The 26,082-nt window shown below is 40.3% G+C and overlaps 2 protein-coding genes and 1 long non-coding RNA gene across 3 annotated transcripts in view; 1 reads left to right on the forward strand and 2 right to left on the reverse strand.

Annotated features, from left to right (window-relative positions):
• Window positions 1-11,433, forward strand: part of FBXO47 (F-box protein 47) — a 20,663-nt gene extending 9,230 nt beyond the window's left edge. The window contains exons 6-11 of the mRNA XM_004684262.1: window positions 2,200-2,308; window positions 5,952-6,128; window positions 7,057-7,203; window positions 7,838-7,980; window positions 10,335-10,494; window positions 11,149-11,433. Coding sequence (XP_004684319.1) covers window positions 2,200-2,308; window positions 5,952-6,128; window positions 7,057-7,203; window positions 7,838-7,980; window positions 10,335-10,494; window positions 11,149-11,261 — 849 coding nt within the window. The 3' untranslated portion in view covers window positions 11,262-11,433. The remainder of the gene's footprint in view (window positions 1-2,199; window positions 2,309-5,951; window positions 6,129-7,056; window positions 7,204-7,837; window positions 7,981-10,334; window positions 10,495-11,148) is intronic.
• Window positions 11,434-17,966: 6,533 nt separating this feature from the next.
• LOC105853734 lies at window positions 17,967-19,820 on the reverse strand. The gene is made up of 2 exons (XR_001145520.1): window positions 19,506-19,820; window positions 17,967-18,946 (listed from the first exon to the last, which is right to left on the reverse strand). It is a non-coding gene; the product is annotated as an uncharacterized LOC105853734 (long non-coding RNA).
• A 2,317-nt stretch (window positions 19,821-22,137) lies between these two features.
• LASP1 (LIM and SH3 protein 1) overlaps window positions 22,138-26,082 on the reverse strand; it is a 34,255-nt gene continuing 30,310 nt past the window's right edge. The window contains exon 7 of the mRNA XM_004684263.2: window positions 22,138-24,900. Within this exon, the coding sequence (XP_004684320.1) occupies window positions 24,727-24,900 (174 nt within the window). The 3' untranslated portion in view covers window positions 22,138-24,726. The remainder of the gene's footprint in view (window positions 24,901-26,082) is intronic.

The following is a 26,082-nucleotide window of genomic DNA, read 5'->3' on the forward strand; positions in this document are numbered from 1 at the left end:
AGATGTGCCATTCTCACTGGGGTGAGGTGGTATCTCATTGTGGTTTTAATTTGCATCTCCCTTATTACGAGTGATGTTGAACATTTTTTCATACAGGCATACTTTTTTAATGAAAGAAAAGAGGTGCTTTTTGAACTGTTAACAAGTAGAGCATGTAATTTATCTCTCCATAGCTTAATAAAAGTGATAATATAAAAAGGAAAGATAAAATTGTAAAGATTTGAAAATGTGTTAATCTTATAGTATGCTTAGCACCTCGGATTTTCTTCTTGGATTTCTCACTGGTATGAAATATTTAACATTTATTTGCTCTATACCAATCTTCTCAAAATTTCCAGTCAACTATAAAGACTAGAAATATTGTAGAGAGAGGTGTGTATGTGAGTGTGTATGTAATCAGTTTTAAGTATTGGGTCGGTTATTTAAGATATGCTTTTAGAAATCAACTATATGAAAAAAAGTAATCATGAGAAGTTAAAAATGTGTTAACTAACCTTACTGTGATAATCATTTTGCAATATATATTTTCAATAGACCCCTTATCCTTGGTTTCACTTCCCACAGTCAACTGTAGTCCTAAAATACTACCTACGATAATTCTGAGAGGCCACATTCACTTAACTTTTACTACAGTATATTGTAATGATTGTTCTATTTAATTTTTAGTTATTTCTGTTAATCTCTTACTGTGCCTAATTTATAAATTAGCTTTATTAGTAGTATGTATATGTAGGAAAACATATAGTATATCTACAGTTAAGTACTACCCCTGACTTCAAGCATCCAGTGAGAGTCTTGGAATACGTTGCCAGTGGATAAGGGTAGATCACAATGTATAAAATTATCATGTTGTATAACTTTAACTTTACACATTGTTATATGTCAGTTATATCTCAATAAGCCGGACTAAAAAAAATTTTTTTTAATAAATCAACTGTGTGATTTTAAGAATATTTTGACAACTCTTTTATTAGAAGGTAAAATAATATTATTTAATGCAATTCAATATTAATATTAATACTCTTCTAAGCAGTTTACATATAATGACTTACTTAAACTTTACAACCTTAGGAGGTGTACAATAGTCTTGCCGTGTAACATAGCTAGTATATCGATGCCCAAATTCCAAGGCACTAAACCCTGCTACTAACCTTCTTCCAAGATAGATTTTTTTATTTGCTTGTTTCTTTGGACAAATGATATAAGCACATGTAATCATATTAAATCCAAAAGGTACAAAATGGTAGAAAGTGAAAAGTCTTGCGCTTACTCCACACATGTTCATCATCCAGAGTTCTGTTGAACAGAAGGGACCACTGTCAACAGCTTCTTATATGTCCTTCCAGAGAAAATAAGATGAATTTTAAAACTAATGGAATTCAGTTCAATTATTTTAAGAAAAATTTATGCGATTAATCAGTCTTTTCAAAATTAATTCTAGTGCTATGGCATTTGAATTTCCTTTTCATATATGCTTATCTGTGCATTATGGTTTGCTCAAAGATAATGCTTAAATTTTGTCCTAATAAAAACATTTTATTTGCTTACATCCAAACATCATAAATTGTCACAGTAAAATGAGATCATTATCATTTGTAAGAATTATCATAAACAATAGCTAGAGAAGGGGAAAGAGGTATACTGTATGCCACACTATAGTTATGAATTAGATGTCAGTTGTGTTTTTAGGGTTTGGGCCTTACCTGATTTTCCTCATATAGAGTTACCAGCTCTCTGAAAAGATACCCTTTTTATAACCAAAATAAAATTGGATTTTGGGGTATTTTTTTAGGTTTGTTTATGTAAATCATTTTATTTTAAGATTTATTTATTTATGCATACAGAACTGGGATAAAGGCCAGAGGCACAGGAGCAGTGAGGACTCACCAGAGACAGAGTGGGAGCAGAAAAGGCAGATTGACAGAATACATAGCTGAGGGGAGCAGCAGGTGGGAGAGATAGGGAAGGTCTGCTGCTGTCATGTGGGTCACCCCCCCAGTGGGGGATCCAACTGGTGCTGAAGCTGCTAGCTTCATAGTGCTATGCTTTAACCCCTTGCGCCAACAGGGAGGGCCCTTGTAAATTATTTCATTAATTTGAATAGTTCCATAGTGGATAAGTTATGCTAATAAGGCAATAGTGACTTACATTTTAACTTGATAGTCTGACCATCTGCAACCTTTACTTTATTATCCTCAGACATTAACAGCAGGTTGGGATGAACTTGAGTGCCATCGTGTTTATAACTTCTTATGTGAGCTGACTAATCTTTCACGGAAGATGCAGACAGTTGTCTGCAGCAAACCAGGTAAAGAACTACAATTCACAATATATAGCAATTAAAGTGTGTGTGTTGGAGGGGGGAGCAAAGTTAAAATAAGTATTTTTTAAAATTGTTGCATTTATATGTAGTAAAAGAGCAAAGAAATGTAAGAGAATGATAAGTCCTGCATTGGACAGTGAGAAAAAAGTGTCATGTGATTAGAGAAAGATGTACTCAGAGGGTTTCAACTGTATTAATATGTTTTTCTTAAGATTCAAAGGTGTTCATTGTAGTATCTTTTTTTTTTTTTGAAGATTTATTTATGCATACAGAACTGGGTACAGGCAAGAGGTGCAGGGGAGCTGAGAGGATTCACCAGAGACAGAGTGGGGAGCAGAACAGGCAGATTGACAAAGTATTCTGCTGAGGGGAGCAGCGGGTGAGACAGGAGAGGTTTGCCATGCCATGTGGCTTACCTCCAGAGCGGAGATCAAACTCTCACTGAACCGGCTGCAGCTAGCTTGCAACAATGTTTAACCTGTTGTGCCACCAAGGAGGGCCCATTGTAGTATTTCTTAAACCTTTACATGTAATACTGCATAGTTTTAAAGTGATGGAACCCTACACCATATTAATTACATACTTCATGCAAGGAGACATGTGTAAGGATGAGCATTAGAACATGTCACCATGAAAAGCTGCATGCAACACTTATGCCCATTGTCAGGAGAATAGACAAATGAATTGTGGCCCATTCATGAAATTAAAACTATTAGTAGTTATAAGGAAAGAACTAGAGTCATACATATAAACATGGATAAATCTCAAAATGTAATTAAGAATAAAGGACACTTTCTATACCTATTAATTAATATGTGTGTTTAAAACATGCAAAATAGTTCAGTATATTAAAAATGTAAAAACAGGCCCTCCCTGGTGGCACAGCAGGTTGAAGTGCAGCACTAAGAAGCTAAAGTCACTTCAGCATGAGTTCAATCCTCACCTGCCCCGAAGGTGACCCACATGGGGCAGCAGACCTCTCCTGACCTACCCGCTGCTTCCCTTAGCAGTGTATTTCATGGATCTGCCTGTTCTGCTTCCTGCTCTGTCTCTGGTGAATCCTCTCACTGCCCCTGCACCTCTGGCCTGCACCCCAGTTCTATATGCATAAATAAATAAATATTTTTTAAAAATGTAAAAACATCATCAGGAGATTTGATAGTTAATTTTTGGTATCAGTTTGGGTAGACTTGGGTACCAAGGTATTTGTGTTTTTTGTTTTTTTTTAAAGATTTATTTATTTATTCATACAGAACTGGGGTGCAGACCAGAGGTTCAGGGATGGTGAGAGACTTCACCAGGACAGAGTGGGGAGCAGACCAGGCAAATTGACGAAGTACACTGCTGAGGGGGATCATCAGCGAGCTGGTCAGGGGATGTCTGCCATGCCATGTGGATCACCTCAGGGGTGGGGGATCGAACTCACACTGAAGTGGCTGCGGCCAGTGTGCAGTGCTGCATCCTAACCCATTGAGCCCCATTGATTCAGATTGATATTTAAATCAGTACACTTTGGGTAAAGCAGATTACCCTCCATAATATGTATCGGCCTCATCTAATCACTGAGCACCAAAACTGAAAAACACTGAATAAACTAATACTACAACTTTTAAAAACTGAAATTTAAAAAAAAAAAAAAAAAAGACTACTTCCCCAAACAAGAAAGAATTCTGCCAGCAGACTGCCTTTGCATTTGAACTACAACTCTTCCTTGCTGGTCTACAACATCTTCAGCTTCCTGGCCTACCCTGCAAATTTTGATCTTGCTGAGCCTCCACAATTGAATGAGGATATTATTTCTCAAAATAAATCCTTCTCTGTGTATATGTACATAACCTCTTAGTTCTGTTCTCTAGAAAACTAACTAATACAGGCGGACAAAACTCAAATTCAAGAATGTGATTGTCTCTGGAGTAAAAAATGAAGGGGACTGGGAGTGAAACTTAAAAAGCTGTATGTTTACAGTGTTTTTAAATCTGAAGCAAATATGAAAAAAAATCTGAAGCAAATATGTTGATAATAAAGCTCTGAGAAAGCTAGGAGTTTGGTACACAGTGTTTGTTTTAGTATCTGCTTTTAGGGTAGCTAGTTTATACTCTTTTTGGAATAGGCCTTGAATTATATATTTTAAGATAGTTACATACTGTGTATACTATATAATATATGCTATTTAAATTATATATACTTTAAAAAAAAACAGTTAACGAAGCAAACAGAAGATACCACTTCGTACCTAGAAATTGACTCTAGGGTGGCTAGAATAAAAAAATCAGATAACAAGTATTGTGAGAATGTGGAAAAATTGAAACATTCATATACTGCTAGTGGGAACATCACATGGTACATTCATTTTGAAAAGGAGTCTAACAGTTCTTTAATGATTAAATATTGGGCCTCCTTGGTAGCACAAGGGGTTAAGTCTTAGTACAATGAAGCTATAGGCAAACACTGCAGCATGAGCAATCCCCAGCCAGGATGCTGGCACAGGACATGGCGCAGCAGACCTCTCCTGTCTTGCTGCCTGCTCCCCTCAGCAGTGTATTTGTCTGCCTCCTCTTCTCCTTACTCTGTCTTTTGCGGATACACACACACACACACACACACCTTTGGCCTATACCCTAGTTCTTGGATGCACAAATAAAATAAATCTTTAAAAAATGATTAAATATAAAGTTATCATATGATCCAATAATTCTACCCTTAAGTATATCCCCAAGAGAAATAGAAATACAGAAATTGGCACATAAATGTTAATAGCATTAGTTATAAGAGCCAAAAAGTGGAAACAACCCAAATGTTTGTCTGTGGATAAATGAATGAGCAAAATATGATAGTTTTATAGTAGAATATCACTTGGCCATAAAAATAAAGTACTGATACTTGACATTACATGGATAAACCTGGAAAACATTATGCTAAGTTAAAGAAGCCAGTTACAGAAGATCATATGCTATATGATTTCATTCATATGAAAGTCCAGAATAGGGAAATCTTTAGAGAATGCAAATATTGCTCACTTAGAGATGGCAGTAGTAAAGGATAGAAGGACAGGAGAGAGATCAAAGAACAGAGTTTCTTTTTTTTTTTTTTTTTAAAGATTTATTTATTTGTGCATACAGAACTGGGGTACAGACCAGAGGCTCAGGGGCGGTGAGAGGCTTCACCAGAGACAGAGTGGGGAGCAGAACAGGCAGATCGACGAAGTTCACTGCTGAGGGGAGCAGCGGGCGGGTCAGGAGAGGTCTGCCACGCCATGTGGTCACCTCTGGGGCAGGCGGGAATCGAACTCATGCGGAACCGGCTTTAGATTGTCAGTGTTGTGCTTTACCCCGCTGCGCCACCAGGGAGGGCCCGAACAGAGTTTCTTTTTAAGGAGATAAAATTTATTTGGTGATGACTGCACATTATCTGTGAATACACTAAAACATTGAATTATACACTTTAAATGAGCAAATTGTGTGGTGTATCAATTATATCTCAATAAAACTTCTTAAAGTAGCCATTAGCTAATCTGAAAATTTTAAGAGGAAAATGAAATATACAAAGCATATTGATAATGTCTTTGACCTACTCAATATACCTATCAACCTTTTCAGGAAGACTGGTTGCAATTCTTCTGTCTTTATAGGAAGTGCCCGGAAACTAGAGTTAAGGATCAGACTGTTCTGTAGGAATGTCCTACTCGATCACTGGATACATCAAAGTGATTCTGCTTTTTGGTTGACTCGTATATTAAAGCCATGGCCAATGGTGAATCAGGCAAGATTACTATATGTCATCTTTGGACCAATATCTCCTCAAGATGGTGAGCATCCATTTTTTAAGGTCATCTGTCTCAACACTAGTTAGTTATTTTTACTTCAGGAAGCATATCTTTGTGTACCTGTTCAAGCTTCATCATTCCTGTGCTTTATGATTTTATAGCTGGTACTACATTAACATGTTCACAACTTAAGTTTCAAGATAAGTCATTCCATTGTTAGCATTTGCTGTATATAGTCCCATTGTATCTGGCTTGCCTAAAATAGCTGCTTTTCATTTGTGGAATTAGCTTCACTCAAGGTTATGTTTGGTGCTGGAGGGAACTAATAGCACCAGTGAAAAAAAGTAAGTTAGATTTGATGTTTTACTTAAATTTAGATGCATAATATGATTTTTAACAGTTTTTTGCTATGCTAATTAAGTTTTATTTAGATTCATGTTAAGATTAGCATACATTTCTTTACCTCATATTGCCTTATGATAGGCAGTAACTGATATAAAGTATTCAAAGTAGCAGCAGAAAATCTATCTGGGATTAAATTGTGTGTATGTAATTAACAAGTATAACAAGTCATATAGGTGAGTAATAAAAATGGATTAACCCATTTTTATTTAAAGGTGAAATTCTCAAATATAGCATGCTTTCCTTTTGGAAAGATATCAGTGGATTTTACTTCTTTTTAAGAAAATTACATCATTGTTTATTCTGATTTCCACTATTAAGAATAGCAATCTTCAAACTAGAAGCAATATTCCATTGAAATTACCTTTTTTTTACTTCAGTTAGCTATCTAGCATTGCCATACTTCATCACATCATCAGAATTGACATTTTGTTATGAAATGAAAATAAAAGTAGCATATATCTAACTAATGGAGTCCATTATCAATCCAATTTCCTTTTTAAACAATCCATGAAGTCTTTAGCCAACTTTTCTATCATAGCCGAGTTGTGTTTCAATTATCATTCAGGACAGGTTGTTTGGCAGAAAATGATAGAAGGACCTACAGATGAATCCAGTCTGAAAGGTTTGGCTGATGCCATAAAATTGCTATATGACACAGGCACCAAAGAGTGGACAGCCGATGATGTTATCAGTCTTGTAGATGAACTGTCAGGTAAAACATACATCTATATCTATATATTTACCACATAGAACAATAGAAATTTGTTATTAGCATATAGTTATAAAATTGTAAGGATGATTCTACAGGTATAAAATGAACTACTGGTAGGAAATCACTAAATGCTCTAAAGTATTTAAAGAGTTTGACACGTTAGAAGAGAATAAACGTGCTTTTCTTAATTGCCAATTTTATCTGTATATATTACAATTATTATCCAAAAGCTTTATAATTTAATTAGTTAATTATTCACTTTTTGCCAGTTTTTAGAAGCATCCTCCTAACTTATATAAGAAGAAAGCCCTTTCCTGTTAGTTACAGAGAAACTGAAACAATTTCCCAAACCTATGAGGTTTCTTATACAGGATTGGACCACCTTGTTTATTGACATGTGGAATAAGAAATGCTTTAAGCATATTACAATTTCATTTATAAGAGCTGCCTTGACATGACCGTAATCTTCACCTCTGGTTAAAAGCTGTAATTGAAAAACTAAAGCATTATTAAGCTTTTCCCTTGACACAATTGTATTTCCGATCAAGTGATAAAATATTGCATGTATTTAATGATGTTTACTACCGCTATTATGTAATTTTTCATTAAATAACTCTTCTTCCCCTAATAAAAGTGGTTCCCCGCGAGTGGCTTCTCGAGAATAATGCACGTCTCCTAATCCTAAGTGGGAACAACATCTGTTTCACTTTCATGGCTAGTAAAGCTGTGAATGGAAGGGCCATCGAACTGGCAAGACTGATAGTCTTTTTGGCTTTGGTAAGCAAAAAATAAGTTTTTCTTTAGCAAGTTGTTTAATGTTATAGTTGTCCTATCAGGGAGTTGCCCTGAAAGAACTGAAATAATGTACAAAACACTTTAAAAGAATAAGTACTTAAGTATATAAGCTTATAAAAATGTAATGAACTATCATATCTGGAATAATTACCTATATTAAACTCTTCCCACTTCATGTCATTACACATCCCTGCAAGTTTTATTCTTTTTCAAAAGTTTTATTTAAAAAAAAACACCTCATTTGATTTGCTTCAGAATAATCAGTGGACAGCAGGAAGGAAATAGGGAAGTAAATGGTAGGTGAGGGGAAATAAGACTGGTAATTGTTGAAGCTGGGAAATGAATACTGAGTTCACTATATTACTTTCCCTACTTTAGTTATAATGTTTTTCAAAATAAAAGGGTATAAAAATATAATTAATACTCAGTCATCTAATACACACTGAGATTTTACTCAATTTCCATATGCTGTGTAAGATTTTAAGACTATGGAAATTAATAGCACAAATCTCTGACCAAGATCTGCTTACAGTCTTTTAAGAGATAATAATGTTTTTGTAAATAAGTAAGTTCAGAGATATTAGTGCAAAAATGTATGTACAAAAATGTTTAGTGGTATTAGTGAAGAGCCAATGTTGGGTGAATATAGAACACAGAGAGAACTTCTCAATATCAGTAGAAATAGTTTATTTTTTAAATAGTTATTTATTTATGCATACAAAACTGGGGTACAAGCCAGAGGTGCAGGGAGTGAGAGCATTTATCAGAGAGTGGGTTGTTGAATAGACTGATTGACTGAAATGCACAGCTGAGGGGAGCAGTGGGTGAGTCAGAAGAGGTCTGCCACCCCATGTGGGTCAACTCCCTAACAAACTCATGCTGAAGCAGCTCTGGCAAACTTCATGATGCTGCACTTTAATCCATTGTGCCACCAGGGAGGGCCCAGAAATAGGTTTTGAAAAATGATTAGGAGTTTACCGACTAGGTAAATCGAGCAAATAATTCAAGCATGTACCTGCATGTGTTATATAGAAATATCATTTATTTGGCTACCATCACAGATGCCAGTGCAACCAGTGCTTCAAAAGCAATGGAATAATCTTCTGGTTGGCTATTGTGAGGAGCAATTGATGGGATCTTTACGAAGTCCTTAAAACACAAACGAAACTCTTTTTAAAATGAGAAATGAAGCTGCTAAACTATGTTTTTGTTGTACATATTTATCTTAATAATTAAGCAAATTACCTTAAAAAAAAAAAGCTAGAAATGTACTGATTATTCAGAAGACTGTCATTAAGTATTGCTTCTGAAGAGTGTGATACACAGAAGAGGAGGAAGGACTCTATGGAGCTTGAACCCAAGTTTTAGTAGGGAGCTGCTGAAAAGTCTTAGGAAGGGGAGAGACATGCCAGTTTTGTTTTTAGAAGGTCACTTTGGCAAAGGAGATGGAAAGAAGCCACTGTGGTGAAGAAGCTTTCTCTCTAAAATCTTCACTGATTTAACACCCCAACTCTAATCATTACTTTTCTCTTAATTACTTCAAATTTGTCTTCTTTTTATCTTAATCCATTAAGTGTGTTGCAAGCCCTTTGAAAATAGATTGCAAGCTCTTTGAAATCCAGGACTATTTCTTTCATAGAGCCTGGTACTGTGACTTATACAATAAGTAGTTGAAAAATCTTTCCTGTAATACTAACATTTTTAAGCCACATTGCTACATATTTTATTTTCATGCTGTTTATTATTTAGTTATCTAAGTTAACTTGGTCTTTTGAAATGTTAATAAACCTTTTTTTTTTGACAGTTTTAACTATTAATATGCAGTCTTTAAGTATTTATTTACATTTTAAATACTAGAAACAAATATTCCATAATCAATATGGAAATTTGATATGATACCATAGAGTTCTCTTGCCTATTGAAATTGCCTGTTTATCCTGTTTATTTGTTACCTTCATTAGACTTCTTGAAAATATAAAAAAAAACCTCTTGATAAATGCTGTGTGAGCTTTATGGCTTGCCATTGTCTCTCTGAGCACGTGCTTCAGAAATACTTATTGGATGAATGAACAGAGGCCATCTTTGTGTTTGATAACTGTTTTCAAAATTAGTTCTTATATTAGTAAATAATATTCTATGGTAATCTTGAACCAGACTTTCATTTATATCACACTTTTCCCCACTAAAATTACACTATAAACAAAGGAGAATTAAATATGGATGTGTGTAAATTTATGTGCAATAACTTCATAAACTATTATTGTTAGTACCATTTGTAAATTCTACAGCTTCCTTTATCTGAAAATTTACAATGATGCTTTATATGTCTAAATCAGGTGTGCGAGAAAGAACTATACTGCATGGATTGGGCAGTTAAAATGATGCAGAAAGTCTGTAAAGTTTTTAGCACTCCAGTGGAAAGAAATAACTTCCTGCAGAGTGTGGCAAATGCATTTGCATGTGTCATAATGGAGATGCTACAAGCAGTTATGGCTGGTAAGTACACGTGTACATGGTACACAGGGATGAGTAAAATGCATTCTCCACTTAAATAGAAATAACTTTATGTTGACTTTTCTTTCTAAACTAAGAATAGAAGAAGCAGACATTTTTTGTTTGTTTTTCCAAGAGCTATATTTAGTTCCTAGATTTGTCATTTTTAAAATCTGGTATTGGTTTTGGTGGGAAACATAAAATGAAAATTCTGCTCTGAAAGGAAATAATTTCAGTTTTCCACAGTGAAAAAAATTTAACTTCTTCACTTACAACTATGATAATCATCACCATTTCCTATATTTGTATAATTTCAACTTTTATTACTTCACAGTTTTGTTAGGTAGCCAACATGATCATCAACCCTATTTTACTGATGAGAAAATGGTTCAGGGTCATAAAATTAGAAGCAATAAAATATGAACCAGTGTCCTTTTCTTCTGACTCCATTCCAACCCTCTTATAAAATGTCATGGCAATGGAATTTACAAATCACTAAACTTTATTGGCTAATATCTGACTTAGTAAAAATCACTAACTAGTCCTCTGTTATATATTATTAGAAAAAGTGGAACATCTTATGTTTCCAATAAGTCACATATTTTAAATGTTGTCATTTTCTTTCCCCTGCTGTCCATTCCTGCATATGGCGTATAGGAGACCGTGACGAAGATGACAGAAGCTTTTTGAATTTGTTCCATCTTGTGCATGCTCAGGCTAACTTCCATAAAGAGGTCTTGTATTTGACCATGAATACTCTCTCTGCCTAAATTCTCAGAAAGACTGGCCTTTAGAGAATGCCTCACTGAACTAATAGAAGAGTTATTGCGTTCCCATTCAGCATCCATGCAACTTTTTATCACCTAAGTAACTAAGAATTCAAAAGTCACATAGAATTTTAGAAGTCAATCACTTATACCATTATTAATATATATCAATCACTTATACCATTATATATGTGTGTGTGTATGCACACACACACACACACACACACACACACACACACACACACATATATATGCAAACCCAAGAATATGATTCCTCAAAACAAGCTTTGCCTCTCTAAACTTTTATAAACCAAACACCAAATTAAATGTTAGTGTCCAGGAATCTCCGGCCAGCCAATCTGTATGTGTAGATCTTCAAAAAAAAAGAGAAAATTCTGGTTAGAGCAGACCCAGATTAAATCTTAGTTGCTTAAGTTGTGTAGATATAACCTAGAATGTTTGGGAGAGATTTACAATGTTTCAGAATGTGCTAATATAAATCACATTCTTATCACTTTCTAGGCATATCACAAAGAACATTATATTTTGTTTACATTTTGCATGAACAGATAAAAAACCAAAGGAAGTACTTGTGTGCACATATGTCTCCATACATGTATGTATGTGTGTAAACACATATTTCCTTCTTTAAGACAAATCATATATACACATATCTCTTTAAGACAAATCATACCAAAAGTCTACTAAGTAGAGGAAGGTTTATAATGACTAAATATAATTAAATCATCTTTTATTCTTCCTGGGGACAAGAGTAAAGTGTTGCAAATAAGATAAAAAATAAAAGAAAGTAGTTATTTGCTGCCAGAACAGTGTTCACAAATAGTTTGTTTCTTCCTAAACTTTTGCCTCTCACTTAAAGAGTAGGACTTGAAGGAAGCTGGAAACAGGAATTGTTAGAGCAGACCATGGGAGACGGGCTTTCTTCACCCCTGTAAATGAAGTCCAAGAAGCTCCAGGACTATTTCAGTCTGACTAGCATCTGCCACCACCAGTGTTGTCATTAAAGTAGAAATTAATCATGCCGAAGCAGGCTAAGATAATGCTGGGGCCCTCCTGGATCATCACCCATTTTCTTCTCCTTAGATTTCTTCTGCTGTAGACATACCCTTCCCACTGGCTTCTCAGAAGGTGACTTTCTTTTCCTAAGTTCTTTACTTAGCTCACCTTGAGAGCTGATGAAGGGAAGAAACAATAGAAGATAAAAAAAATTATTTGCAAAAGTAGGATATAAATTGTGAGAAATTCTCAAATGTTGGGCAAGAGGGACTCCATAAGATTTCACAGGGTTGAATGAGAATTGTAGAGAAAGTATAAACTGTGATAAGATTTTTACTGGAGTTCAATGACAAATCTCTTACCTTAATTTCTGGTGGGCAGGAAGAAGCTGCCTTTCTTTGATAGATTACCCAACTATAATTCCACAGTTGGCAGGAATTTTTATCTACAGAATTTAGCATTTGCCTATTTATGCAAAAACAAAGTCCTTACTTTTATCCTGATTTCATTTTCTTCTTAATTTAAGATTTCACCCTCCCCTAAATGATAAATATTAAAAGCTGGTAGTTACCAGAATACAATTTTCTGGTAACTTAATTTTCTTTTTTTACCCCTCTCTCATTCTTTTTCCCATACATGCTCTGGGGAAAACCTAAGCCATTTATCTAACATTGATGATTCCAAGTTGAGAATATGCCCTATTTAGGTTATTGGAGGAAAAATAAGTGCAAAAGTAAAAATTTTAATGTAAATAATGAACATGTTTAACATTCTAATAAGTAGATGTTGAATTTCACTTGCTTAGAGAAGAAATTTTGGCATTTTGAAGTTTCCTTAATTCCTTGATTTTATCAGTCTCCAAAGAAGTTATTTTCAGCTAGTTTATAAAAGGAGTATAGTTTAATTTAAAACTATTTTTGAGCAAGGTATTAACACAGTTGAACTGACACAGTTTTTTTAAACTAACATTGTTTATTAAGTCAGCATCTTCAGATATTTGGAACATAAAAAAATCTGATTCATTCTTTTGATACATTAGACAAATGATGTCATTTTGTTAACAATAATTTGTAAGCTGACAAATTTGTCCTCCAATTACTAATATATAAGAATAATATTTGAGGTCAAATTTGCAATTGAGCAGTCCAGTTTTTGATTGAATACTTGCCATCAGGAATAAAAGATGATATCAAATTTCAAATTGGGAAATTGTCTTGCAAAAGCATATTTTATTATCATGAGTACAGATGATTAAGGGATGGGATAGGCAGTCATAAAGCCAGCAAAGTAACATTTGTAAACTAAATAACCTTCAAATTTTAGGACACTGTACAATTCTGACTAACTCTAGGCAGTCATACTAACATCACTGTGTAAAATAATAACGGGTCAGATAATTTATCCTGTCCCTTTTTCCAAATTAGAAAATTGATCTGGACTGCTAGTTCTTTTTTTCCTTTTTATTGTGATTTTCTTAGCCTCCTTTGGTTAGTTAATAAAATTTCTTCCCACTAGAAGGCAAGCTAGAAAACAGAGTATCATATTTATCTTTACTGTTTCTAAACACATTTTACTGTAACACAGTTGAGAAGTTCAGTTTGTTACATATCAGGTTGTTTTCTCCTTGGTATAACCCTTGTCCAGCCTCTGTTCTTGCTTCCAGTTCTTATCACAAGAACTTCTTTTATTCACCTTTGTAGATTAGAACATGCAAGATATGACTAACACAAGGTACGACTGAAAGAACCATTTTATGCCCCTAATAAGCTATCTTCTTCATGTGATTATTACTTAAGAGTAAACCTCTTTAAGTGAATCATTCAAATATATGACTACAGATTTTGATGTCAGTAAGTATTGTGAAGCCACTTTAAAAACCTCTCTCCTAGTGATAAAATTCCTTCACTTATTCCACTGGCAGGCAGCTGGGAAACCTGTTGAAATCACCCTCTGGATACTTGTTCCTTGGATTATTGTGACATCACTGAAAGCAGATAGGTGCCTTTTCCAGGTTAAAAAGAAAGTGCCAAGGAATTAGAAACACTTTTTTTTTCTTTTGGTCAAGAAAGTAAATATAACTAGAAAGACTTAACTAGAGACTTAAACAAAAAACTTAGGTAAACCCTTTAGGGTTTTTAAATTAAAAGAAAAAATGAGTGCTTATACATACTCTAAGATCATTGTTTTCTTAAAAGTGCACAAAGCTGAAAAAAATGCATTTTTTAAAAGTTTTGTATCAATGGTAAACTATTTCTGATACCTATTTAATATTTGCTAGTTTTATTTATTCATATTAATAAAAATTAGAAACATTTTTAACTTGTTCAGAGTTTGTCATTATACAAATGTGGGTTGTGTAATTCTTTTAAATTATTTCTTGTACAGGGACTTATTTAAGCTGCTAATTGTAACTCTATCATGGTCAAAAAACAAAATACCCTAAAGTAATCTGGCAATTACCTACATATAATGTAAAAATGCTTACTGTTAACTTCATGAGTAAATAAATAAAATAATTGTATTTACTTGCAATAATTCATAAATAGAACAATAATTTATAAGTAGAACATAATATTCTATATTATTCTGCTAGTTAATTCAGAGACCAAATTTCTAAGCAAAATAACCAGTTATAAAATATATAATTAAATATATGGATTACCTGCAGTTTCCCGTAGCAACAAAATCTTTCAAGTGTTTTTCTAACAAGAGGTTCTTAAATGTGTCTAATTGAATATGACTTAGCATGTTTGAGTTTATAATGGAAGTTGTGTCTACACCTTCTTTTCTTCCCTCCTTTAGCTAAAACCATACTCTGGTTTTATCTTGGTCTAAAATAGATGGAAGCAAAACTAAGCTTAGCAAACATTAGGAGTGCAGTAAAGCCGTATAACTTATAGAAAGCATCTAATTTATAGATAACTTTCTACTTTAAGTATGTTTAAGTACTTTATTGAAGGAAATTCTATTTTTTTTAAAGATTTATTTCTCTATGCTTACAGAACTGAGGTACAGGCCAGAGGTGTGGTGGGTGAGAGGATTCACCAGAGATAGAGTGGGGAACAGAACAGGCAGATGTGCTGAAATACTCTGCTCAGGGGAGCAGCAGGCGAATCAAGAAAGGTCACTCCCTAGCTGGGGATTGAACTCATGCTGCAGTGGCTTTGGAGAGCTTCATAATGTGGTACTTTAACCCGTTGTACCACCAGGGAGAGCCCGAAATTCCATTATTTTAAGAAATTTAAAAGTAAAATAATACTTTTAAGAGATTTTGAAGTTTGAATAGTGCTATGTTTAAACCTTTTAAAAATCAAATTTTCTAAAATTTACTAAGTCATGTCCTGCTGACTTCAAAGTCAGAAAATGTGGATTTGAGTCTACATACCCAGAATGAGACTTAGATGATTTTAACTTACTTACACTTTTCATTTTTTAAATGAAAAATGAAATTACTTTTCCTATTTCCCAAAATATATCCTTTTTCCTGAAGTAAAATACATCATTTTCCCACATAAAACCCCTTATTTTTTATCAAGAAAGAATCCATTAATGTAATAATCTTCTTTTTTCCTGAAGTAAAAATACATCATTTTCCCATATCAGCCCCTTATTTTGATCAAAAAAGCATCTATTAATGTAATAATTCTTAGCATTATGCCACACTATCTTTTTCTTTTCTGTTTCTTTTTATTGAGGTGAGGTTGATATTATTATCATATATTATTACAGCACCATATATGATTTAGAGATATAGGTTCACACCTCTTCAGAACAAATTTTGTGATGAATTCTTTAGGTAGATATACAATCTCCAAAACTCTTGCTTTACTTTTTTCATTAGCTTCCTTTTCTTCTTTTTAAGATTCATTTATGTATGCCTACAGAACTGAAGTGCAGGTGCTATGAGAGGGTTCACCAGAGACAGAGTGGGGAGCAGAACAGGCAGACTGATGAAGTACACTGCTGAGGGGAGCAGCAGGAGGGTCAGGTCTGCTGCGCCATGTGGATCACCTCTCGGGGCTGGGGATTGAACTTGCACTGAAGTGTGTGGCTAGGGCTCCCTTGCAGTGCTGTGCTGCACTTTAACCTGTTGTGCAACTAGAGAGGGTCAAATCTTGCTTTCTTTATACTGGTTTTCTCACTTAAACAAAGCAAGATAGGATTTTTGTTCTAATGTCAACTACCTAGTCATTTATTCTGGAATAGAGAGACATATTAAATATGTCACCATACATTAGCAAAATCTTGTTACTCTTGTAAATCTAAACATAAAAATAATAACCATAATAGTAATAATAATATAATTATAATCATGATTCTATTTCCTACATTCCTGAACTTATATCATCAACCCAGAGAAATTTTATTTCAGTTAAATAACTGTAGACACTCATGCTGTAGTGGCTTTTGTTCTAACTAATGGATAATTGATGTAGAGCTAGAACAATTCCCATTTTATAAGCCAGACTTGTTAAATTTTATTAAAAACTTTCTAATATAGAAGTAAACGTTTCAGTGCTTTATTTGGTTTTAGGTAACCTATATACAAATAGTTTAAATGTGAAATTAGGGCCCTCCCTGGTGGCACAACAGGTTAAAGCACAGCACTATGAAGCTATCACTGCCACTGCAGCAGGAGTTCGATCCTCAGTCAGAGGGGTGACCCACATGGTGCAGCAGACCTCTCCCTGCCGGCCTACCTCTCCCCTCAGCAGTGTATATCAGTTGGTCTGCCTGTTCTACTCCCCATTCTGTCTCTGGTGAATCCTTTCACCTCCCCCCACCTCTGGCCTATACCCCAGTTCTGTATGTATAAATAAATAAATCTTTGAAAATAAATGTAAAATTTTAAGAAGTTATTGAAATGATCAACAGCAAAATTCTGTTATAAACTCACAAATTATAGCATGAATATAAATGCAAATTATAACATTTCTTCCAAAATGTATTTACTTTTGGAAACCATTTTATTTCACAAATCAATGAAAAGATGGGTCATTTTGTGCCCTTACAGTGCACCCACTGCCTGCAGTATATACCACTGGAATAAACCTGAAATCTGCGGACTTTTTTCACTGAATTGATTGGTTATTTCAATTTTGTATGGCTTCAGGCTGAGAGCCTCGACCTCATCAAAGACTTCAGAGTGAGCGTAACTATACCATGAAGACACACCTCCATGACTACCTGTAACTTGTCCTAATTGGATAAAGATGTGGAGCTGCTACCCTGGCTTGATGTAGAAAAGTGTAGTTGGAAATACAAGGTTAGGCCTGAGTCCAAGGAACACTGTGGTGGGAACTGTCACTTCAAAGACATTGCAGTCCCTGAAGATCACCCCTGAATGCCAGCATGTTCTCAGCCAGGCTTCCTACGTGGGCGTATCTGTCAGATTCCCTAAACAGCTTGGGCAAGTGATCACTGCTGAGCACTAACATTTTCTCCTCAAAATGGGACTTTTGGGGGGCCAAAAAAAGTTTTACAGTTGAGTTTTGTCATATTAGGAGAGAAGATAAGCGGACTGTTGGTAAGCTATTAAGAGTTTGTTCCATGGGAATTCTGCCTCAAAGGTTTACTTTCCAAAAACAGTGCAGTTGAGAACTATAGAATTTTCTGAATAGAAGGGACATTCATAAATTTCTAATCCAAGTCTTTCATTTGTCAACACAAACTGAAGACCCAAAGGTCAAATAACTTATTAAAGGTCACATAATTTATTGCCAAGACACAAAACTTTTAGAACAGTTTTTTTAACCAAAAATTTTAAATGCAAGTTTCCCATTTTAGTTGTTGCATATATCTTACTGCCTCAATTTTCTTTTTAAAACATGGAAATTCAACACAATGTTATAAATAAAAACTAGTTATAGGTTCTTGCTTATTTTTAAGTTACAAAGGAAAATCAGATGTAGAACAATTAATGTGGGCTTCTTGAAGGAATAGATACCACAGATTTGGACCCTAATTCTACTCTGGACCCCAAAATATATGGTTTTCGCATTCCTAATTGGACAAAAAACAAAAAAACATTTTGGGAGTTTTTGTTTTCAGAAAAGGAATGTTTGGCAATATAAAAAAACATTCACAGGGTAAGAGATATTTTTCATTCAAATAGTATTGCCATCATTTTAATAATTTATAAAACCATCAGACATAAAGTGAGTACTATATAAACTGTCTCTGCCTTTAAATGAGAAGCTGGGGCACAAGTGGGGAGCTAAGATGAATCTTTGCAAGTCAAATGACAAGTTTCTTCTGGCTAGAGAGGGACAAGGGAAACCACACAACCTCAGATTGTGCAGTCTCTAACGTGACAACTTCGTTGATGAAGACCCACAACATGCTCCTGAACTTTCAAGGGCATCCTGCAAGTGAGAGGAAAAACGTTGAGCACAATATGCATTGCATTCAGACTCAGGAAAGGCTATAAAAATGAAGTTTTGAGCAGTCTACATTTTAATGTTAACGAGTCTACATTTCCGCTCCCTGCATTTCCAACACCCTCTATCTACAGCTCAAACCCACGTAGCATCTGTCAGCCATGCTCATGAATTTCTGATGTCCCAGCCGAGTGCCTCTGCCTCTGATTTCAGCTTGATCAGGGTTAACCGTATCCGGAGGACTCTGGAAGAGGTTGAGGTGAGGCCTCTTGTTGGACTGGAGACCAGGAGCTGTGGGAAATCCAGACACAGCACAGCTCAGATGGGAATAGCAGCAAAGGTATCAGCTCCCAGATACTGCTTGTGAACTGAGAAGGGAATTAGTAGCTCTTCACACCTCTCCACCAAACCCCACAGTTTGGAAAGAATGAACATCTCATCCCAAACCCCACTCCCAAGTAAATTTCACTAGTTGTCTCATCCTCCATTGAGACTGAGTCACTAATTAATTAATTGATGGAAGAATGCAGGCATAATTTTAAGTCACTCTGTTGACAAAAAGAAGTGTTTTGCCTTCAGTTATTGGGAGAAAACAGACAGCTTGGAGTTTTATCACCTAAAGGAAAAACTAGGTTCCTCCCGCCATGCACACCACTCCCAGCCCATTCTATGGAAAAATCCCACACATCGTGGGTTTTACTTTTAAAATTTTGTTATTTTTAATTAGGTCAGAAAGAAGGAAGTTGGCATTCTTTTCAGGGAGGTTTGGAAAATGCTACAGCAAGGGAGGGTTTAAAAAAAAAAGGGTGGGGTAATAAGATCTCTTTTAATTTTGTTTTTGAATCAATACCCGAAATAACGACCAGCAGCAAAAATCCACCGGTGCGTCAGCAAGCAGGGTGTCTGGGCGGGTAGCTTCATCCTTGCCCCGGAGTCGGTCAGCGCCTCCCGGCCGCCGCTGCAGGACTAGAGCAGATAGATAATGTAGGACAGAACGACCAAGCCTATGATGGCAAAGAACATCAGGATGAAAATATCCAGCATCGCGCAGGCCTTGGCTGACGAGGCCTCCGGATTCCGGGAAAATGGGAGCTGGGATCACGGAGGTGGCACTCAGTGGAGAGAAATGGCTCCCTCTTCCCCTCACGGTTCAGCGCCCCGTCCCCTCCCCCTCCCAGTCCCGAGACTAAGGGATGCAGCAGCTCCATCAGCCTCTACCCCCCAGCCAACCAATCACAGAGCCCGGAGCCGGTAACCAGGGAACTGCCCGATTTAGACCAGGCAGCTCTGAAGAGGTTCAATTTCCCCCCAGGAACCCAATCCCACCCCTTTGTGTCTAAATGGAGTCTGCATGATAAGGACGTGGGAGGAGATCTGGTCTTGCCCGGACCCCCTTGGAATGAATTCTGTTGACGGCCTGTCTTCTTTCCGCTCTCACAATTCCCTGGCAAATTATCTCAGAAAGATATTAGTTGGGAGTTGGGCGGGCCGTGGGCAAGTTGTAAGTCAGGCCATGGAGGAGCACGATGCCAGTCGCAGTTGGCTCCGCTGCGGTGGGGCAGCTGCCTTGTGTGAGATTCCTACACCCAGACACCGCCTGACATCGCTCAGGCGGTGTAATTTCAGCCTCTCCACCACCGTCCACAGAAGCGGCTCCATTGATTGGGACCTTAGCCTAATGTTTCCTCGGACATGGCTGGCACCAAGCCTGCACGCTGGTGTCCCGCTCAGCCCAGCCCAGCCCAGCCCACCCTGAGAGTCAGGAAAGCCCCCCCACACCACCTGCCCTGCCCAGCTAGCCAGCCAGGCTGTGCTTACTTCACCCCACCTACTGGGTGAGCATCAGCTGACCCTCCTCAGACTACTCCTTCGACTACTCCTTCGTCTCCCTGCGGTCACCACCACATTCTTCCCTTACATGCACTTTAGAGCTCAGCACAGCATTCTACCCTGAGAACCATCCCTGTGTTAAGAGTTTCTGGAAATGCAAACTCACCTTGTATCTTCCAAGGGAAAGGAGAATGGATGTTTTACTTTTCAGGTTGGTGGGGTGGGTGTTCAGTTATATCTTTCTTATGTCTTGTTTCCTATTAGAACTTTTTAATTCCCTGTGACAATTTTGAGGCCTAATACCTTTGGTACCACCCCAAGGTTCAAGGGAACTAATAGATGTGGGGTAAGTGTAAGGGTAACCCCTCCACATGTGAGGTCTCAGGGACTTGGGTCACTTCCAAAAGGGGGCTCTAGAAGCTCCTCTGGGCACTGCCTCCAGTGCCCAGGAGGCTGAGTACAGAGCTTTCTGTGAGCAGGGAGACTTGGCACTGAGACCCTTCCAAGCAGACTGCCCCCTAATATCTTCCCAAGGCCTCCTTGAGTTACGCAGACAGAGTTCTGGACAGAAGAGGCTGCACATCTGCAAAGACCAGAACAGGCCGATAGGAGGAGAGATTCACCCACTGAGTTCCTTCCGCCAGGCCTGGGGCAGGGAGCAGGTGTGTATTGTCTTTAATTATCCTGGCTGCTTGACACCCCAGGTTCTGCTCTGGTCCTGCTGACTCAGCAGCATCCTTCTCACACCACAAAGCCTCAGTTTGGGGAAAGCCCTTCTTCTCTGCACCCCGCTACTATGCAGAAGTCAGAGGCCTTCTTGGAGCATGAGCTGTATGAAGGAAGTGCCTGCACAGGCCAGTGGCAACACCGCGCTGGGGAAGAAGGGTTGGGGCAGAAGGGCGTGCCTGGATTCCTTCTGCCCCAACCCAAGAGGGGATGGTGGTTGGCCTTCTGGTCAGAGGTCAGGTCCAGGGAACCTGGAGCAAAGCAGGGAGCATGGGAGACGCTGATGGGCTGGCTCCGAGCATGACTGGAAGTCCTAGACCTCCAGCCCTACCACTGACCCTGTGACTTAAGCAAACCAGCCTTTCTAGGTCTCAGGGAAGCCCACCTGTAAGGTGGCTATTGCCAACAGTTCCCTCTTCATGAGACCAGAGTTAAAAGGGATGTGTTAAAAGATGGGAAAGGCACTGCGAACTGCTCCAGGTGGGGTGGACTTCTCATCCCACTGCACTGGCCCAGGATCCATCATTCCAGTCTTCAAACCTGTGCAAGCTCCTACTATGTGCCAGACTGTTTCAGGCCCCAAACTGAGCTCATTCACTAGTGCAACAAATATGTAAAGCCTTGCCCTGGCCTGCCCTGTGATGGGACAGGCTGGTGGAGAGGTCAGGGCCTAAGCAACTGTGGGAGCTCAGGGAAACTTCAGCGTCACCCAGCTGGGCTGATGGGGTAGCCAGGAGCAGGTTGGCGGTGCGTTATTGGGAGCAAGTACCAAGGCCCCCATCTGAGAGCCAGCAAAGTGCCTCTCCTTTCCTCCCATGCTTCCAGCTTCCAAACGGCCCTTCTCTCTGAGGGACGATGGGCCAATGTCCTCTAACAGGATGCACACACACAGCAGCACCGCAGAGAGCCAGGGAGAAAACCAAGTCCGCAGGTAAAAATTATACTTTTATTTGAGTCACCAGGAGAAAGATTCACTTGTGGTCCAAGTCAAATGTTCAGAATCATGACAGGCCAGAAAGGTTTGATCTGAAGCACAGGCCCACGAGGGAGGGGACAAAACAGACCAAGAAAAGACAACCACCCCATGTGAAAGATGAATGGACGGCTCCACACACATGATGAAATGTCTGGACAAATACCTCACGTGGTTATTTCTGTTTCTTTTTAAATACAGGTTTGTGGGGTGGCATTTTTTTTTTCCAGCTATTAAAAAAAAGAGGGGGGGGGCCCAAAAGTGCATATGTGAGGGAAAAAAAGGCAGAAATTAAGCAATCAAGTTTTCCCTGGAGGGACATGAGGAAGAAAACAGGAAGCAGTGTTGAGAGAATTCATTTTTCTCACCATCGGGCTTCTTGCCTTTTATTATTGTTCCACTAAAGTTATATTCACATTCCAGCTTTGACACATCTCCTTTCCCGGGATTAGACTGTGAACGGTAAGGAGAAGCTAAGGGTTCGGCCCAGCCCTCATTCTGTGCTTTTCTAGGGATGGATGATTCTGGAAAGGAATAAGGACTCCCAGCAGCCCTTGGGCCCCTCAGCACCAGTGTGACAGTCCCTCTTCTCATGGGGGATTATCAGAAAAGTTCCCCTATTTTTAGGATGGGAGGAGTAAGGGGCTGGTAGCAAGATTCCAGTGCCCCCTTCCTTGTTTTCAAAGATGAAGCAGAATGAAAATAGGCTGCTGCTGGGCCTCCCTCAGCCCCAACAACCCTCCCTCTGCAGGCCTCAGCTGGATGTCTCTGACCTCTGGTCCCAGAATGCAGGTTGTGCTTTGAGATCAAAAGGAAAAGGAATGGACCAGCACCTCTCCCAGGCCACCGGCGCTCCCTCCCTGCTACCTGCCCTCCCTCCAAGGGGATGGTGGGGCAGGGGTCCTCAGTCTTTTGATTTGGGAAGTGTCCCCAAGTAAACTCAAAAGCAGTTGGTAAAAACAGCCCCAGGACACTGAGTACACCAGCACCCTCAGGCCCAGCCCTCCCTGCAGGCACAGAGTGCAAGGAAGTCAGCTGGGAGGCCTGGTTGGAGTCAGTGAAAATGGGAGTGGGGTGGGGACAAGAAAGCGCAGAGGTGAAGGTAGCCAGGAAAGGATGGTCACAGCCACCAGATGAGCAGAGGGACTTGGAGATAGCACCATCTTGCCCTTCCTCACCCGGGGTCTGTGCTTCCAGTTCTGTTACCTGGGAACCTCTCCCTCTGCATCAAAGGGCTTTAGGTAAGCCAGGGAGACCCCTAGGGGGAGAGCCCCTGCAGTAAGACACCCACAGTGTGGGTGAACAGGGCCCTCTGGCCTCCTATTCTGCAGCCCAGAGGACAGAGATGGGGAAGAGAATATGCCTGGGGCTACCCCATAAGCCAAAGCCCCAACATCAGCCTCACTGACTCACTCATCCCATGGCTTCTGCCCAGCACACAGCAGGTGGGCGTCCTCTGCTAGGGGACAGGAGGAGAGGAGGAATTTTCACTCCAAAGAAAACATAAGTTAACTTTTCTCCCCAGGGCCCTTTCCTCTCACAGTAGGTTTTGAGAAAAACTCCAGGGGAAGACAGGTCTGTACCCCAGGGAAAGCCAGGCTCCCGTGGGAAGTTACCTCACACTCACCCCCACATGCCACCCACACCCCTTCCCCCACATGGCTCATCCTGGAGCTAACGGTCCTAAGACGCCTTCCAGAGAGGAATAGGGAAAAGCGGCCAGCCCGACCCAGATCTCAGGGCTCTGGGCTGGCACAGACTGGGAGGCCCCTTTCCGGACCACAGTGCCAAGCCAGGGTTTCTGGAGACCGGAGGTGTGACTCAGGAAAAAGCGCGGTGGAGAGAATACCCTGTCCCCTCCTCCTGCAGCTGTCCCGAAAAGTCAGAAAGGCAAGAACGGAGCCCAAGGCGAGCTTCCCGAGGAACTCTTCGCCACACGAGGCCTGCGTGGCAGGAGGGCAGAATCACAGTGTGAGAAGGGCATGTGTGGGGAGGGACGGCTGCGTCCTGAGGCGAGAGCTCACCTCCTCTGCTGTCCTTGAGAGAGGAGGGGTGGGGAGTCCGGCGGCCGCCTTTGAGAAGCAGAGGTAAAGCCCCGCACTGGTCCCCACACAGGGGCCGCCCCACCCCATCCCCAGCCCTGTGGGAATGTAGGAAGCCCCCACAGGGGCTCCTGGGAGTCTGGGCTCAGCAGCCCTGGAATGTTTGAGTGTGTGAGGTGAGCGGGAAGGTCTGAGGGGTGAACAAGAGAGGAGCGGAGACCTGGGAATTGATGGGTCCCCCATTCCAGGCCAGCCCTCCCCCAGAGAGGCCCACATCTGATCCATTCGGAGAGAAAACCAAGAGGTTGGTCAAGGGGAAAACCTGCCGGGGGAAGGACCCCGCCGAAGAACAAGGCTTCGCCTGGCAGAAGAAGCTGGAGGAGGGTGGGCAGAAAGAAGCTGTCGCGGACTTAAAAAAACAGACACTGACGGCGGACAGGTCCCGCGGACGGATGCGATGCCGTGGAATGCGTGGACGACGGGGCGGGCGGCGCGCGGGCTCAGATGGCCTCCACGTAGTTGGCCGGCAGCATCCCCGTGTCGCCCGTGCGCTCCACGGTCCCGTACATCCAGCCGTCGTCGATCTGCTGCACGTTGACGATGGTGTCCCCGTCCTGGAAGGAGACCTCGTCCTCGTCGGCCGCGCTGTAGTCGTACACGGCGCGGTACCGCTTCTGCAGGGGTGGGGCACAGTCAGCCGCGCGGGCACGCCCCGCCCGGGCCCCAGACTGCGGGGGGCCGCCCTGGGAGCCAAGGCGGCGGCTGCCTCCACGCGCTCCCCTCTGGGTCACCTCCTGAGAACGTCACTCTTTGAGGACACTTGGCATCTACTAAGTGGCGAGGCACCAGGTGAGGAGGGAGGTTCTGGCAGCTCTGCCCACCTCCTCCCAAAGCAGGACCTGAAGCTGGACAGTGGGGTGTGCCGAGCCCCTTCGCTGTCACGGGCATCTGAGCACGAGTGTGATGAGCCTGCTCACTCCCAAGTTCGGAACAAGGACCTATTCTCGGGAGAAGACTCCAGGTGACAGGTGTCGGTCAGGGTCTACTTTCCAATCTCAGCCCAAAGCTCTGGCTGACACCCCAGCTCTTGGTCTTGGGGTACCCAAGGTCATGACAGCCTCTGACCGCCCCTCCACTTGACTTGTCTTTAGGGGACACCCAGCCTTGCTGGTCCCCAAGTCCAGGTCCTGAGGTAAGGCCCAACAGTGATGGTCCAGGGCTTGGGACATGCCACCACCTCTGCACGCCACTTCTGAGCTCCCTGCTCCCACCCTCAGCTTCCAGCCTCTGTCTCCCCTCCCCAGCTGCCACTGCGATCTGGAGACCCTTGCAAATGCAAACCTGATCATGTTACTCTCGGCTGGTCCTCCATCTCTCTGGAAGGTCCCCCATCCTCTTACACACTACATTTCAAATTTTTCAAGTAGAAGGAACCAGCTCCCCTGACCCCAAAATGACCTGGGTCTCTCATCACCACTCTGCCTCTGTCTCTCCACCGGAGCCGCCACCGTCTACACCTGTGACCTGTTACAGCCTCCCAACTCGCCTCCCTGACTTGGCCTCAGCCTTCTACTGCCTCCTCTCAACGTTGCTTCCAGAGGTCTTTCAAAACTGTAAGTCAGGGGCCCTCCCTGGTGACGCAGCGGGTTGAAGCGCAGCACTATCAAGCTGCCGCAGCCACTGCAGCGCGAGTTCGATCCCAGCCAGGGAGCCGACACACAGGGCGCAGCAGGCCTCTCCTCTCTTGCCTGCTGCTCCCCTCAGCAGTGTATTTCAGTCCATCTGCCTGTTCTGCTCCCCACTCTGTCTCTGCTGAATCCTCTCAGCCCCCTGAACCTCTGGCCTACACCTCATAA

Source organism: Condylura cristata, unplaced genomic scaffold (assembly GCF_000260355.1).
Source record: "Condylura cristata isolate star-nosed mole 26May11 unplaced genomic scaffold, ConCri1.0 scaffold00017, whole genome shotgun sequence".
In the NCBI taxonomy this organism is placed as follows: Eukaryota; Metazoa; Chordata; class Mammalia; order Eulipotyphla; family Talpidae; genus Condylura; species Condylura cristata.